General features: G+C 49.6%; 1 protein-coding gene across 2 annotated transcripts; it reads left to right on the forward strand.

The window, feature by feature from the left end:
* The first annotated feature begins 311 nt into the window (after positions 1–311).
* wdr4 (WD repeat domain 4) lies at positions 312–14,552 on the forward strand. Of its 2 annotated transcripts, none has more exons than XM_038801302.1 (4): positions 312–381; positions 2,637–2,800; positions 3,864–3,933; positions 14,072–14,552. In XM_038801302.1, the coding sequence occupies exons 1-4, from the start codon at positions 357–359 to the stop codon at positions 14,245–14,247; spliced, it is 435 nt and encodes a 144-aa protein (XP_038657230.1). In that variant the 5' UTR covers positions 312–356; the 3' UTR covers positions 14,248–14,552. The 2 variants fall into 2 exon arrangements, with proteins under 2 accessions (XP_038657230.1, XP_038657229.1); XM_038801301.1 differs by having other exon boundaries at positions 320–381; positions 2,607–2,800.
* Positions 14,553–16,335: the final 1,783 nt, after the last annotated feature.

A 16,335-nucleotide genomic window follows, 5' to 3' on the forward strand; every position in this document is an offset into this window, starting at 1 on the left:
GGGAGCAGGAAGGGGGCTCATTCAGAGAGGCAGTGCAGACGCTGTGGGTCAAACAGCTTCCCTCTGAACCGTAACAATTCTGTCATTCCTCCTTTAGGACATTCCTTAAAACCAACCAATTTAACAAAGTTTTTATGTCACTCGACCTAATATCTCCTTTTGTAGCCCAGTGTTTTATTTTATTTTATAATGTTCCTGTGAAGCAGTTTGGGATGTTTCATTGTGTTAAAGATGGTGTAGAAACATCAGTTGTTGTCTTCCACTCTTCTAGTCATTGCTATTACTGACACTAACCTCTGTCTCTGTATTCTAGCCCCGATGTGCTGTCGTCCGGATAGTTCATTGCAGAGGGGCAGATGTCTTTGCTGTTCTGTGTGACAGGTACGTGTGGCTACAAAATGGCTCAATAGTCTATCCACATCTTTCTCAATGGGGCTGGTACTCCCAGGGCTGGGAAGTGCTGCAGTTGGTCATTGAGCTGTGATTGTATAGTGTAGAGTTCTGTATCTAACCCCGTGCTGTACCTGCCCTGGGAGTGTTTGATGGGGATAGTGCAGAGGGAGCTTTACTCTGTATCTAACCCCGTGCTGTACCTGTCCTGGGAGTGTTTGATGGGGGACAGTGTAGAGGGAGCTTTACTCTGTATCTAACCCTGTGCTGTACCTGTCCTGGGAGTGTTTGATGGGGACAGTGTAGAGGGAGCTTTACTCTGTATCTAACGCCGTGCTGTACTTGCCCTGGGAGTGTTTGATGGGGGACAGTGTAGAGGGAGCTTTCCTCTGTATCTAACCCTGTGCTGTACCTGTCCTGGGAGTGTTTGATGCGGACAGTGTAGAGGGAGCTTCACTCTGTATCTAACCCCGTGCTGGACCTGTCCTGGGAGAGTTTGATGGGGGACAGTGTAGAGGGAGCTTTACTCTGTATCTAACCCTGTGCTGTACCTGTCCTGGGAGTGTTTGATGGGGACAGTGTAGAGGGAGCTTTACTCTGTATCTAACCCCGTGCTGTACCTGTCCTGGGAGAGTTTGATGGGGACAGTGTAGAGGGGGCTTTACTCTGTATCTAACCCCGTGCTGTACCTGTCCTGGGAGAGTTTGATGGGGACAGTGTAGAGGGAGCTTTACTCTGTACCTAACCCCGTGCCGTACCTGTCCTGGGGGTGTTTGATGGGGACAGTGTAGTGGGAGTTTTACTCTGTACCTAACCCCGTGCCGTACCTGTCCTAGGAGTGTTTGATGGGGACAGTGTAGAGGGAGCTTTACTCTGTATCTAACGCCGTGCTGTACCTGCCCTGGGAGTGTTTGATGGGGGACAGTGTAGAGGGAGCTTTCCTCTGTATCTAACCCCGTGCTGTACCTGTCCTGGGAGAGTTTGATGGGGACAGTGTAGAGGGAGCTTTACTCTGTATCTAACCCCGTGCTGTACCATGTCCTGCGAGAGTTTGATGGGGACAGTGTAGAGGGAGCTTTACTCTGTATCTAACCCTGTACTGTACCTGTCCTGGGAGTGTTTGATGGGGATAGTGTAGAGGGAGCTTTACTCTGTATCTAACCCCGTGCCGTACCTGTCCTGGGAGTGTTTGATAGGGACAGTGTAGAGGGAGCTTTACTCTGTATCTAACCCTGTGCTGTACCTGTCCTGGGGGTGTTTGATGGGGACAGTGTAGAGGGAGCTTTCCTCTGTATCTAACCCTGTGCTGTACCTATCCTGGGAGAGTTTGATGGGGGACAGTGTAGAGGGAGCTTTACTCTGTATCTAACCCTGTGCTGTACCTGTCCTGGGAGTGTTTGATGGGGACAGTGTAGAGGGAGCTTTACTCTGTATCTAACCCCGTGCCGTACCTGTCCTGGGAGTGTTTGATGGAGACAGTGTAGAGGGAGCTTTACTCTGTATCTAACCCCGTGCTGTACCTGTCCTGGGAGAGTTTGATGGGGACAGTGTAGAGGGAGCTTTACTCTGTATCTAACTCCGTGCTGTGCCTGTCCTGGGAGTGTTTGATGGGGACAGTGTAGAGGGAGCTTTACTCTATCTAACCCGTGCTGTACCTGTCCTGGGAGTGTTTGATGGGGACAGTGTAGAGGGAGCTTTACTCTGTATCTAACCCCGTGCTGTACCTGTCCTGGGAGTGTTTGATGGGGACAGTGTAGAGGGAGCTTTACTCTGTTTCTAACCCCGTGCTGTACCTGTCCTGGGAGTGTTTGATGGGGACAGTGTAGAGGGAGCTTTACTCTGTATCTAACCCCGTGCTGTACCTGTCCTGGGAGTGTTTGATGGGGACAGTGTAGAGGGAGCTTTACTCTGTATCTAACCCCGTGCTGTACCTGTCCTGGGAGTGTTTGATGGGGACAGTGTAGAGGGAGCTTTACTCTGTATCTAACCCCATGCTGTACCTGTCCTGGGAGTGTTTGATGGGGACAGTGTAGAGGGAGCTTTACTCTGTATCTAACCCCGTGCTGTACCTGTCCTGGGAGTGTTTGATGGGGACAGTGTAGAGGGAGCTTTACTCTGTATCTAACCCCGTGCTGTACCTGTCGTGGGAGTGTTTGATGGGGACAGTGAAGAGGGCGTTTTACTCTGTGATATAGCCCTGTCTGTGTTTCCTGTAGTGAAGTGCCGATTGCTCAGTTTCTCCTCAGTATCTGTCCTCGAGCTGGATGTGGAATCTCGGAGGTTGGTTCATCGGCAGACGATGCGAATGAAGGAGCGAGCCTGGGATGTGACGTTTGATGACTTGGGAGGGCTCTGGGTCCTGGATGGTGAAGTAATTGTTCTCTACCAACTGCAGGAGGGTGTGTGGCAGGTGAGTGGCTGAGGGGGTTGGGAGTGATGCTCATTAATAGTCAGCAATGGGGGGCAGGTACTGACGTCAGTGACCTTTTGAAATTGACAGATTCTTATCGGACATGTCAGTTGGATGTGGAGAGGATGTTTCCACTGGCTGGTGAGTCTAGTACCAGGAGACAGTCTCAGGGTAAGGGGTCCGCTATTTCAGATTGAGGTGAGGAGGAATTTCTTCCCCCAGAGGCTGTGAAGGCTCAGTTATTGAACATGTTCCAGACAAAAATAATAGATTTATGGATATTAATGACATCAAGGGGTTTGGCAATAATGGGGAGATGATCAGCCAGAATCACATAGAATGGTGGAGTAGGCTGAATGGGCCGAATGGCCAACCCCTCTTTCTAATTTTGGTGTGTGAGAGGGAGGGGTCAGAGATCCGTGACAGGGCTGTGTGTGAGATATGTTGGGTGAGGGAGATATTGGGACGATAGAGACTCTCCCCATATGATAAGACCATCAGACACTGGAGCAGAATTAGGCCACTCGGCCCATCGAGTCTGCTCCGCCATTCAATCATGGCTGATATTTTCTCATCCCCATTCTCCTGCCTTCTCCTCATAACCCCTGATGCCCTTATTAATCAAGAACCTATCTATCTCTGTCTTAAAGACACTCGGTGATTTGGCCTCCACAGCCTTCTGCGGCAAAGAGTTCCACAGATTCACCACCCTCTGGCTGAAGAAATTCCTCCTCATCTCTGTTGTAAAGGATTGTCCCTTTAGTCTGAGCTGGTGTCCTCTGCTTCTAGTTTCTCCTACAAGTGGAAACGTCCTCTCCACGTCCACTCAATCCAGGCCTGAAGTAGCTGTGACCTGGGTCAACAAATTAATGTTTGAGGAGAGGAGTTTAGAACGAAAGGTACTCAGACCTCAGCAATTCACTCAGTACCTCGACTGGCACAGGAACAGAGGAATTTGGGAATCTCTCTTCAGATTTCCTTAGCTCAGCTGTTGCAGTCACGGTCAATCTGGCACCAACATTTAGAAATCTTCTGAATACGCACTTTCCTTAATCTCCAACAGGAAATTCCGGATCATCCAGATCACACGAGGATCAATGACATCATTCGTACCAATTGGCCAGTATTTCAGGGTACGTACATCCACTCCCGTGAGAGTCAGTGTATGGGGGACCCGTACCCCAGTGAGAGTCAGTGTGTGTGGGACCCGTACCCCAGTGAGAGTCAGTGTGTGTGGGACCCGTACCCCAGTGAGAGTCAGTGTGTGTGTGGGACCCGGACCCCAGTGAGAGTCAGTGTGTGTGGGACCCGTACCCCAGTGAGGGTCAGTGTGTGTGGGACCCGTACCCCAGTGAGAGTCAGTGTGTGTGGGACCCGTACCCCAGTGAGAGTCAGTGTGTGTGGGACCCGTACCCCAGTGAGAGTCAGTGTGTGTGGGACCCGTATCCCAGTGAGAGTCAGTGTGTGTGGGACCCATATTCCAGTGAGAGTCAGTGTGTGTGGGACCCGTACCCCAGTGAGAGTCAGTGTGTGTATGGGACCCGTACCCCAGTGAGAGTCAGTGTGTGTGGGACCCGCACCCCAGTGAGAGTCAGTGTGTGTGGGACCCGTACCCCAGTGAGAGTCAGTGTGTGTGGGACCCGTACCCCAGTGAGAGTCAGTGTGTGTGGGACCCGTACCCCAGTGAGAGTCAGTGTGTGTGGGACCCATACTCCAGTGAGAGTCAGTGTGTGTGGGACCCGTACCCCAGTGAGAGTCAGTGTGTGTGGGACCCGTACCCCAGTGAGAGTCAGTGTGTGTGGGACTCGTACCCCAGTGAGAGTCAGTGTGTGTGGGACCCGTACCCCAGTGAGTGTGTGTGTTTTTTTGGTGTAACCAGGTGAGAAGGGAGTTTTAATAATGGGAGATGCGGAAATGGCTGAGGAACTGAACAGGTTTTTTGGGTCGGTCTTCACAGTGGAAGACACAAATAACCTGCCAGTGACTGATAGAAATGAGGCTATGACAGGTGAGGACCTTGAGATGATTGTTATCACTAAGGAGGGAGTGATGGGCAAGCTAATGGGGCTAAAGGTAGACAAGTCTCCTGGCCCTGATGGAATGCATCCCAGAGTGCTAAAAGAAATGGCTAGGGAAATTGCAGATGCACTAGTGATAATTTATCAAAATTCACTAGACTCTGGGGTGGTCCCGGTGGATTGGAAATTAGCAAACGTGACACCACTGTTTAAAAAAGGAGGTAGGCAGAGAGCGGGTAATTATAGGCCAGTGAGCTTAACTTCGGTAGTAGGGAAGATGCTGGAATCTATCATCAAGGAAGAAATAGCGAGGCATCTGGATAGAAATTGTCCCATTGGGCAGACGCAGCATGGGTTCATAAAGGGCAGGTCGTGCCTAACTAATTTAGTGGAATTTTTTGAGGACATTACCAGTGCAGTAGATAACGGGGAGCCAATGGATGTGGTATATCTGGATTTCCAGAAAGCCTTTGACAAGGTGCCACACAAAAGGTTGCTGCATAAGATAAAGATGCATGGCATTAAGGGTAAAGTAGTAGCATGGATAGAGGATTGGTTAATTAATAGAAAGCAAAGAGTGGGGATTAATGGGTGTTTCTCTGGTTGGCAATCAGTAGCTAGTGGTGTCCCTCAGGGATCTGTGTTGGGCCCACAATTGTTCACAATTTACATAGATGATTTGGAGTTGGGGACCAAGGGCAATGTGTCCAAGTTTGCAGATGACACTAAGATGAGTGGTAAAGCGAAAAGTGCAGAGGATACTGGAAGTCTGCAGAGGGATTTGTATAGGTTAAGTGAATGGGCTAAGGTCTGGCAGATGGAATACAATGTTGACAAATGTGAGGTTATCCATTTTGGTAGGAATAACAGCAAACGGGATTATTATTTAAACGATAAAATATTAAAGCATGCCACTGTTCATAGAGACTTGGGTGTGCTAGTGCATGAGTCACAGAAAGTTGGTTTACAGGTGCAACAGGTGATTAAGAAGGCAAATGGAATTATGTCCTTCATTGCTAGGAGGGATGGAGTTTAAGACTAGGGAGATTATGTTGCAATTGTATAAGGTGTTAGTGAGGCCACACCTGGAGTATTGTGTTCAGTTTTGGTCTCCTTACTTGAGAAAGGACGTACTGGCGCTGGAGGGTGTGCAGAGGAGATTCACTAGGTTAATCCCAGAGCTGAAGGGGTTGGATTACGAGGAGAGGTTGAGTAGACTGGGACTGTACTCGTTGGAATTTAGAAGGATGAGGGGGGATCTTATAGAAACATATAAAATTATGAAGGGAATAGATAGGATAGATGCGGGCAGGTTGTTTCCACTGGCGGGTGAAAGCAGAACTAGGGGACATAGCCTCAAAATAAGGGGAAGTAGATTTAGGACTGAGTTTAGGAGGAACATCTTCACCCACAGGGTTGTGAATCTAGGGAATTCCTTGCCCAGTGAAGCAGCTGAGGCTCCTTCATTAAGTGTTTTTAAGGTAAAGATAGTTTTTTGAAGAATAAAGGGATTAAGGGTTATGGTGTTCGGGCTGGAAAGTGGAGCTGAGTCCACAAAAGATCAGCCATGATCTAATTGAATGGCGGAGCAGGCTCGAGGGGCCAGATGGCCTACTCCTGATCCTAGTTCTTATGTTCTTAAACCACTACCACTACCATCTCAAAGGGCAAGAGCAGCAGATACCTGGGAACCCCACTACCTGGAGGTTCCCCTCCAAGTCACTCACCACCCTGACTTGGAAATATATCGCCGCTCCTTCACTGTCGCTGGGGCAACAGCCTGGAACCCCCGCCCTAACTGCACAGTGGGTGTACCTGTACCACATGGACTGCAGTGGCTCAAGAAGGCAGTTCACACCCATCTTCTGAAGGGGCAATTAGAGGATGGTTAACTAACAGAAAGCAAAGAGTGCGGATAAATGGGTGCTTTTCTGGTTGCTGATCAGTGGCTAGCGGTGAACCTCGGGGATCAGTCTGGGGACTGCAATTGTTCACAGTTTACATAGATGATCTGGAGTTGGGCACCAAGTGCAATGTGTTAAAGTTAGCATATGGCACTAAGGTGAGTGGTAGAACAAAGTGTGCAGAGGTAAAAAATTGCAGCATGCTGCTGTGCAGAGGGACCTGGGTGTCCTTGTGCTTGAATCACAAAAAGTTGGTTTGAAGGTCAGCAAGTAATTAAGAAGGGCAATGGAATTTTGTCCTTCATTGCGAGAGAGATGGAGTTTATAAACAGGGAGGTTATGTTGCAGCTGTATAGGGTGCTGGTGAGACCACACCTGGAGTACAGTGTGCAGTTTTGGTCTCCTTACTTGAGAAAGGGTGTGCTGGCGCTGGAGGGTGTGCAGAGGAGATTCACAAGGTTGATTCTGGAGTTAAGAGGATTGGTTTATGAGGAGAGACTGAGTAGACTGGGACTATATTCGTTGGGATTTAGAAGAATGAGGGGGGATCTTATACAAACATATAAAATTATGAAGGGAATAGATAGGATAGATGCGGGCAGGTTGTTTCCACTGGTGGGTGAAAGCAGAACTAGAGGACATAGCCTCAAAATAAAGGGAAGTAGATTTAGGACTGAGTTTAGGAGGAACTTCTTCACCCAAAGGGTTGTGAATCTATGGAATTCCTTGCCCAGTGAAGCAGTTGAGGTTCCTTCATTAAATGTTTTTAAGGTAAAGATAGATAGTTTTTTGAAGATTAAAGGGATTAAGGGTTATGGTGTTCGGGCTGGAAAGTGGAGCTGAGTCCACAAAAGATCAGCCATGATCTCATTGAATGGCGGAGCAGGCTCGAGGGGCCAGATGGCCTACTCCTGCTCCTAGTTCTTATGTTCTTAACTAGGGATGGGCTGTCTAACAAGCGACGCCCACATCTCAAAATTCTCGGCTTTCAGTCCCACTAATTTCTTAAGCCCTATCGTTGCTGTCATTAATTTCCTTCGATTCCTCTTTCTCTTTGGTTCCCTCTCATTTCTGGGAAATTATTTGTGTTTTCCTCCATGAAGACGGAACTAAAGCAGTTGTTTAATTGCTCTGCCATTTCCTTGTCCTCTGTTATAAATTCTCCTGATTCGGATTATAATATACATCCTTTTCTTTTTCCATACTTGATGTTTTTGCCATCTGTTTTTATGCTCCTTGCAAGTTCATTCTCATACTTTATTTTTTCCTTTTACTTCATCTCTTTGTCCATTTCTGAATTCTAAACTTCTCTCAGTGCTCAGGGTTGCTACTTTTTTGAACAACTTTTCTGACTCCTTTTTTGGATCTAATACTATCCTTAATTTCTTTGTTGGCCACGATTGGGCCTGTTGTGTCTTTGTGCCGGAAAGAAATGTATAATTTGCAATGCATTTTTCTCCTTCTGTATTAACCATTGTTTATCCACCACCTTTTAATGAAGTTCCCCAATCTACCTTAGCCAACTCACTTCTCATACCTTCGTAGTTTCCTTCGTTTAGATTTGGACCCAAGTTTCAGATCCAACTCTTATATTACTGGAAAGAATGCTAGAAGTCGTCCAGTAGTTGAAGGAAGGTTTATTGTGCTACGCAACTTAAATGATTGCGTGAGCTCTTACTTACAGAACTGCACTTGTGAAGGTTACACTTCTCTATGCTCTGCAACTAGGCCTGACCACACTAGCAGCCCTGAGCTCACTTCCGTCCCTGTCCTCCTCACCATCTGTTCAGCCAAAGTGAGGGGGAGGGCCTTCGGCGTCACTCTTGTACGTCCCCGTGCTGCCCCATGGTGGTATTTCCGTTTCCCATCAGCCCCTTCTGTACACACTCAAGTGAGGATCACTACACAGACTTCATTTTCCATCCTAATGAAGGATCATATTGTGCTCACTGTTCCCTAAAAGCTAAAGGATCCCACACAATTATTATTAATGAACTCATTTTCATTGCACAATGCCAAATCTAGGATAGCACGTTACCTGGTTTGTTCCTCAAAGTACTGGTCTAAAAAAGACATCTTGGACAAACTCCAGGAATTCATCCGTCCCAGTGTTATTACTAATTTGGTTTACCTTGGGGCCCCTTTTATTTCCCAGCCACGTGCTGTCGCTTGGTGACATCATCTGAAAATAGCATTAGTTTTATTTTATTCATTTACTGGTTGTGAGCATCACTGGCGTGGCCGGCATTTATTGCTCATCCCAAATCAGTTCAGAGTCAACCACATTGCAGTGCTTCTGCAGTCACATGTAGGTCAGACGGAGGAAGGACAGCAGATTTCCGTCTCAAAATGTTGTGTCATTTCAAGAAGGAATTAGTTATTGCTCTTGGGACTAAAGGAATCAAGGGAAATGGGGGTGAAGGCCGGATCAGGGCATTGAACTTGATGATCAGTTGTGATCACAATGAATGATGGAGCAGGCTCGGAGGGCCGAATGGCCTCCACCTATTGCTTATCTAATGTCCAGTACTGGATGAGCAGGAATTTTGTCTCTCAGCACTGGCTCCATCACTCCTCATGGTAACAGTTTGAGACTGAACTAAACTGTTTGCAAAGTTGGTGCCATATTTGATCCTGAGATGAACTCTGGACCTCGTGGTTGGGCTGTCATTGCTTAACTTCATCCCTGTCTCCGCTCATTAGCTGCTGAAACCTTCACTCCTGCTTTTGTTACTTCTCAACCTGACTGTTCCAACACATTCCTCGTAAACACATCCAAATCATTGACAGGATGCAGAGCTGGGCTGAGAAGTGGCAGATGGAATTCAACCTAGATAAATGTGAAGTGATTTATTTTGGAAGGTCGAATTTGAATGGTGAATACAGGGTTAAAGGCAGGATTCTTGGAAGTGTGGAGGAATAGAGGGATCTTGGGGTCCACATACATAAATCCCTCAAAGTTGCCACCCAGGTTGATAGGGTTGTTAAGAAGGTGTATGGGGTGTTGACTTTCATTAACAGGGGGATTGAGTTGAAGAGCCGTGAGATTTTGCTGCAGCTTTATAAAACCCTGGTTAGACCACACTTGGGATATTGTGTCCAGTTCTGGTCGCCTCATTATAGGAAGGATGTGGATGCTTTGGAGAGGGTACAGAGGAGATTTACCAGGATGCTGCCTGGACTGGAGGGCATGTCTTATGAAGAAAGGTTGAGGGAGCTGGGGCTTTTCTCACTGGAGCGAAGAAGAAAGAGAGGTGACTTGATAGAGGTGTACAAGGTGATGAGAGGCATGGATAGAGTGGATAGCCAGAGACTTTTCCCCAGGGTAGAAATGGCTGTCACTAGGGGAATCATTTTAAGGTGATTGGAGGAAGGTGTAGGGGAGATGTCAGAGGTTGGTTCTTTACGCAGAGAGTGGTGGGTGTGTGGAATGCACTGCCAGCAGAGGTGGTGGAGTCAGAGTCATTAGGGACATTTAAGCGACTCTTGGACAGGCACATGGACAGCAGTAAATTGAAGGGGTGTAGGTTAGGCTGATCTTAGATTAGGATAAATGGTCAGCACAACATCGTGGGCCATAGGGCCTGTACTGTGCTGTACTGTACTGTTCTATGTTCTATCAGAAACCTGTGTTTTAACTCACAGCAAGTCCTGTTCCCTGTCACTGGAAAGGGTGCAGAGGAGTTTTACCAGGATGTTGTCGAAACTGGAGAGTTTTAGCTATGAAGAGGCATGGGATAGTGGGAAATTTGGCCAGTTGGATAACGAACTGACTAACCGACAGAAGTCAGAGAGTGGTGGTGGATGGCAAATATTCAGCCTGGAGCCCAGTTATCAGTGGCGTACCGCAGGGATCAGTTCTGGGTCCTCTGCTGTTTGTGATTTTCATTAATGACTTGGATGAGGGAGTTGAAGGGTGGGTCAGTAAATTTGCAGATGATACGAAGATTGGTGGAGTTGTGGATAGTGAGGAGGGCTGTTGTCGGCTGCAAAGAGACATAAATAGGATGCAGAGCTGGGCTGAGAAGTGGCAGATGGAGTTTAACCCTGACAAGTGTGAGGTTGTCCATTTTGGAAGGACAAATATGAATGTGGAATACAGGGTTAACGGTAGGGTTCTTGGCAATGTAGAGGAGCAGAGAGATCTTGGGGTCTATGTTCATAGATCTTTCAAAGTTGCCACTCAAGTGGATAGAGCTGTGAAGAAGGCCTATGGTGTGCTAGCGTTCATTAGCAGAGGGATTGAATTTAAGAGCCGTGAGGTGATGATGCAGCTGTACAAAACCTTGGTACGGCCACATTTGGAGTACTGTGTGCAGTTCTGGTCACCTCATTTTAGGAAGGATGTGGAAGCTTTGGAAAAGGTGCAAAGGAGATTTACCAGGATATTGCCTGGAATGGAGAGTAGGTCTTACGAGGAAAGGTTGAGGGTGCTGGGTCTTTTCTCATTAGAACGGAGAAGGATGAGAGGCAACTTGATAGAGGATTATAAGATGATCAGGGGAATAGATAGAGTAGACAGTCAGAGACTTTTTCCCCGGGTGGAACAAACCATTACAAGGGGACATAAATTTAAGGTGAATGGTGGAAGATATAGAGGGGATGTCAGAGGTAGGTTCTTTATCCAGAGAGTAGTGCGGGCATGAAATGCACTGCCTGTGGAAGTAGTTGAGTCGGAAACGTTAGGGACCTTCAAGCGGCTATTGGATAGGAACATGGATTAGGGTAGAATAATGGAGTGCAGATTAATTTGTTCTTAAGGGCAGCACAGTAGCATTGTGGATAGCACAATTGCTTCACAGCTCCAGGGTCCCAGGTTCGATTCCGGCTTGGGTCACTGTCTGTGCGGAGTCCGTACATCCTCCCCGTGTGTGCGTGGGTTTCCTCCGGGTGCTCCGGTTTCCTCCCACAGTCCAAAGATGTGCAGGTTGGGTGGATTGGCCATGATAATTGCCCTTAGTGTCCAAAATTCTATGACCTATGATTAACCTAGGACAAAAGTTCGGCACAACATCGTGGGCCGAAGGTCCTGTTCTGTGTTGTATTTCTCTATGATTCTTTGACTCTGAGAGATTGGATTGACGGGGGCTGTTTTCTTTGGAGTAGAGGAGACTGAGAGGGATTGGATTGGATTTGTTTATTGTCACGTGTACGGAGGTACAGTGAAAAGTATTTTTCTGCGAGCAGCTCAACAGATCATTCAGTACATGAAAAGAAGAGGAAATAAAAGAAAATACATAATAGGGCAACACAAGGTACACAATGTAACTACATAAGCACCGGCATCGGATGAAGCGTACAGGGTGTAGTGTTAATGAGGTCAGTCCACAAGAGGGTTATTTAGTAGTCTGGTAACAGCGGGGAAGAAGCTGTTTTTGAGTCTGTTCGTGCGTGTTCTCAGACTTCTGTATCTCCTGCCCGATGGAAGAAGTTGGAAGAGTGAGTAAGCCGGGTGGGAGGGGGTCTTTGATTATGCTGCCCGCTTTCCCCAGGCAGCGGGAGATGTAGACAGAGTCAATGGACAGCAGGTGGGGTTGTGTGACCAGGCTGTGATGCAGCCAGATAGGATGCTTTCTATAATGCATCTGTAAAAGTTGGTAAGGGTTAATGTGGACATGCCGAATTTCCTTAGTTTCCTGAGGAAGTATAGGTGCTGTTGTGCTTTCTTGGTGATAGTGTCGACGTGGGTGGAGCAGGACAGATTTTTGGAGATGTGTACCCAGAGGAATTTGAAACTACTAACCATCTCCACCTCGGCCGCATTGATGCTGACAGGGGTGTGTACAGTACTTTGCTTCCTGAAGTCAATGACCAGCTCTTTAGTTTTGCTGGCATTGAGAGAGAGATTGTTGTCGCTGCACCACTCCACTAGGTTCTCTATCTCCCTCCTGTATTCGGACTCGTCGTTATTCGAGATCCGGCCCACTATGGTCGCATCGTCAGCAAACTTGTCGATGAAGTTGGAGCCAAATTTTGCCACGCGGTCGTGTGTGTACAGGGAGTAGAGTAGGGGGCTAAGTAGGCAGCCTTGTGGGGCCCCGATATTGAGGACTATTGTGGAGGAGGTGTTGTTGTTTATTCTTACTGATTGAGGTCTGTGGGTCAGAAAATTGAGGATCCAGTTGCAGAGTGGGGATCCAAGTCCTAGGTTTTGGAGCTTTGATATGAGCTTGGCTGGGGTTATGGTGTTGAAGGCGGAGCTGTAGTGAATATGTAGGAGTCCTTGTTTTCAAGATGCTCTAGGGGTGAGTGTAGGGCCAGGGAAATGGCGTCTGCTGTGGACCGGTTGCGAATTGCAGTGGATCAAGGCATTCTGGGAGTATGGAGTTGATGTGCCTCATGACCAACCTCTCGAAGAACTTCATTACGATCGATGTCAGGGCCACCGGACGGTAGGCATTGAGGCACGTTGCCTGGTTCTTCTTTAGCACTGGTATGATGGTGGTCTTCTTGAAGCAGGTGGGGACCTCGGAGCGGAGTAGGGAGAGGTGGACAGGATTAAGATGTATAAAATTATGAGGGGCATGTATAGAGTAGACAGGAAGAAACCTTTTTCCTTGGTGGAGGGGTCAATGACCAGGGGCATGGATTTAATGTAAGGGGCAGGAGGTTTAGAGGTTTTTCACCCAGAGGGTGGTGGGAGTCTGGAACCTGAAAGGGTGGTGGAGGCAGAGAAACCTATAACATTAAGTATTTAAATGTGCACTTGTGATCCCAGGTAATAGGAGGCTATGGACCAAGTGCTGGGAAATGGGATTAGAATGTTGGGTGGTTGTTTTTGACCAGTGCAGACTCGATGGGCCGAAGGGCCTTTTCTGTGCTTTAGAGCTAATTTAATCATCTTTATTGTCACACGGTTTACATTAACACTGCAATGAAGTTACTGTGAAAAGCCCCTAGTCGCCACATTCCAGCGCCTGTTTGGGTACACAGAGGGAGAATTCAGAATGTCCAATTCACCAACAGCTCGTATTTCAGGCTCCATGACTATGGCTGACTGACATTGACTCCTGATAGCTTCCGTTTAAAAATGATTGTGCTTGTTTATAAATCCCTCCATGGCTCTGGCAGCTTTATAATCTCCTCCAGCCCCTCAACCCTCCAAGACATCTGCACTCCTCTAATTCTAGCCTCTTCAGCATCCTCGATTTTAATCTTCCCATCATTAGTGACAGTGCCTGCAGCTGCCTGGGACCATTAGCAGGAGTTGTTTTTCAATCTATAAGCCACCCAGTAGCACGCTATTATTCTGTAATCTGAATCTCCTGAGTATGAGTTCCAGATATTAACTGCATAATCTTCTTGACCAGATCCCACTTGTATCAGTTGTTCTTTCTTGTCTCTGGCAGATTCAGCCACTGAAATTAGCTGCAGTAATTTGTACAAAATGAGTATCGATAACATGACCGAGTATCAACTGAAGAAACAGCAGAGAATTCAGCAGAGACTAAAGAAAAGGGGATTGGAGGTGCTGGAGGTGAAGCGAGGCAGCAAAAGGTCGAGGATGGATGAAGCTACCGTGTGATACTGTTCACTCTCACTCCGAGGTGTGGCTGCAATCTTCTTTCTGTTTATTGCCAGCCTTCCCTGAACGTTGTGTCAACGCACAGAACTGCAGGCTGGGAAACTGCACGTGTGTCTGCAACGTGACTGGGTAGCTTGTTAATGGGAGATGTCCATGGTGGCTGCAGCAGCTTGTGGGGGGTCAGACAAGCTGAAGATGTGGAAAGATGAGCAGTGTTCAAAATCATCCGATATGTGTTAATCAGGCTACTTGCTAATTTTAGAGCAATCCTGTCCAGTTTGTGTCCAGCAATAGGAGGAGGCCATTCTGGGGTGGGGGGGGGGCATTCTGGGGTGGGGGGGGGGGAGATTCTGGGGTGGGGTGGGGTGGGGGGGGGGAGATTCTGGGGTGGGGTGGGGGGGGGAGATTCTGGGGTGGGGTGGGGGGGCGAGATTCTGGGGTGGGGTGGGGGGGCGAGATTCTGGGGTGGGGTGGGGGGGCGAGATTCTGGGGTGGGGTGGGGGGGGAGATTCTGGGGTGGGGTGGGGGGGGAGATTCTGGGGTGGGGTGGGGGGGCATTCTGGGTTGGTGGGGTGGGGGGGCATTCTGGGTTGGTGGGGTGGGGGGGCATTCTGGGTTGGGGAGGGTGGGGGAGGCCATTCTGGGGTGGGGGGGCATTCTGGGTTGGGGAGGGTGGGAGGGGTGGGGGGGGAAGAGATGGAAATTTGCTGTTGACTGCAATATGTTTAATGACATCACTTTGGTCAACCTCCAGTTCCAATGAAGCAGCAACTTTCAGTCTGGTACAGGGAGTACAGTCTGGTACAGGGAGTATTCTGCTGACTGAGACACCCCGGGCTGACTGAGACACCCCGGGCTGACTGAGACACCCCGGGCTGACTGAGACACCCCGGGCTGACTGAGACACCCCGGGCTGACTGAGACGCCCCGGGCTGACTGAGACGCCCCGGGCTGACTGAGACACCCCGGGCTGACTGAGACGCCCCGGGCTGACTGAGACGCCCCGGGCTGACTGACTGAGACACCCCGGGCTGACTGAGACACCCCGGGCTGACTGACTGAGACACCCCGGGCTGACTGACTGAGACACCCCGGGCTGACTGACTGAGACACCCCGGGCTGACTGAGACACCCCGGGCTGACTGAGACACCCCGGGCTGACTGAGACACCCCGGGCTGACTGAGACACCCCGGGCTGACTGAGACACCCCGGGCTGACTGACTGAGACACCCCGGGCTGACTGACTGAGACACCCCGGGCTGACTGAGACACCCCGGGCTGACTGAGACGCCCCGGGCTGACTGAGACACCCCGGGCTGACTGAGACACCCCGGGCTGACTGACTGAGACACCCCGGGCTGACTGACTGAGACACCCCGGGCTGACTGACTGAGACACCCCGGGCTGACTGACTGAGACACCCCGGGCTGACTGACTGAGAGACCCCGGGCTGACTGACTGAGACACCCCGGGCTGACTGACTGAGACACCCCGGGCTGACTGAGACACCCCGGGCTGACTCAGACGCCCCGGGCTGACTCAGACGCCCCGGGCTGACTGAGACGCCCCGGGCTGACTGAGACACCCCGGGCTGACTGAGACACCCCGGGCTGACTGAGACACCCCGGGCTGACTGAGACACCCCGGGTCGGACTGAGACGCCCCGGGCTGACTGAGACGCCCCGGGCTGACTGACTGAGACACCCCGGGCTGACTGACTGAGACACCCCGGGCTGACTGAGACACCCCGGGCTGACTGAGACGCCCCGGGCTGACTGAGACGCCCCGGGCTGACTGACTGAGACACCCCGGGCTGACTGACTGAGACACCCCGGGCTGACTGAGACACCCCGGGCTGACTGAGACACCCCGGGCTGACTGAGACACCCCGGGCTGACTGAGACACCCCGGGCTGACTGAGACACCCCGGGCTGACTGAGACACCCCGGGCTGACTGACTGAGACACCCCGGGCTGACTGACTGAGACACCCCGGGCTGACTGACTGAGACACCCCGGGCTGACTGACTGAGACACCCCGGGCTGACTGAGACACCCCGGGCTGACTGAGACACCCCGGGCTGACTG

This window comes from Scyliorhinus canicula, chromosome 7 (assembly GCF_902713615.1).
Source record: "Scyliorhinus canicula chromosome 7, sScyCan1.1, whole genome shotgun sequence".
Taxonomy (NCBI): Eukaryota; Metazoa; Chordata; class Chondrichthyes; order Carcharhiniformes; family Scyliorhinidae; genus Scyliorhinus; species Scyliorhinus canicula.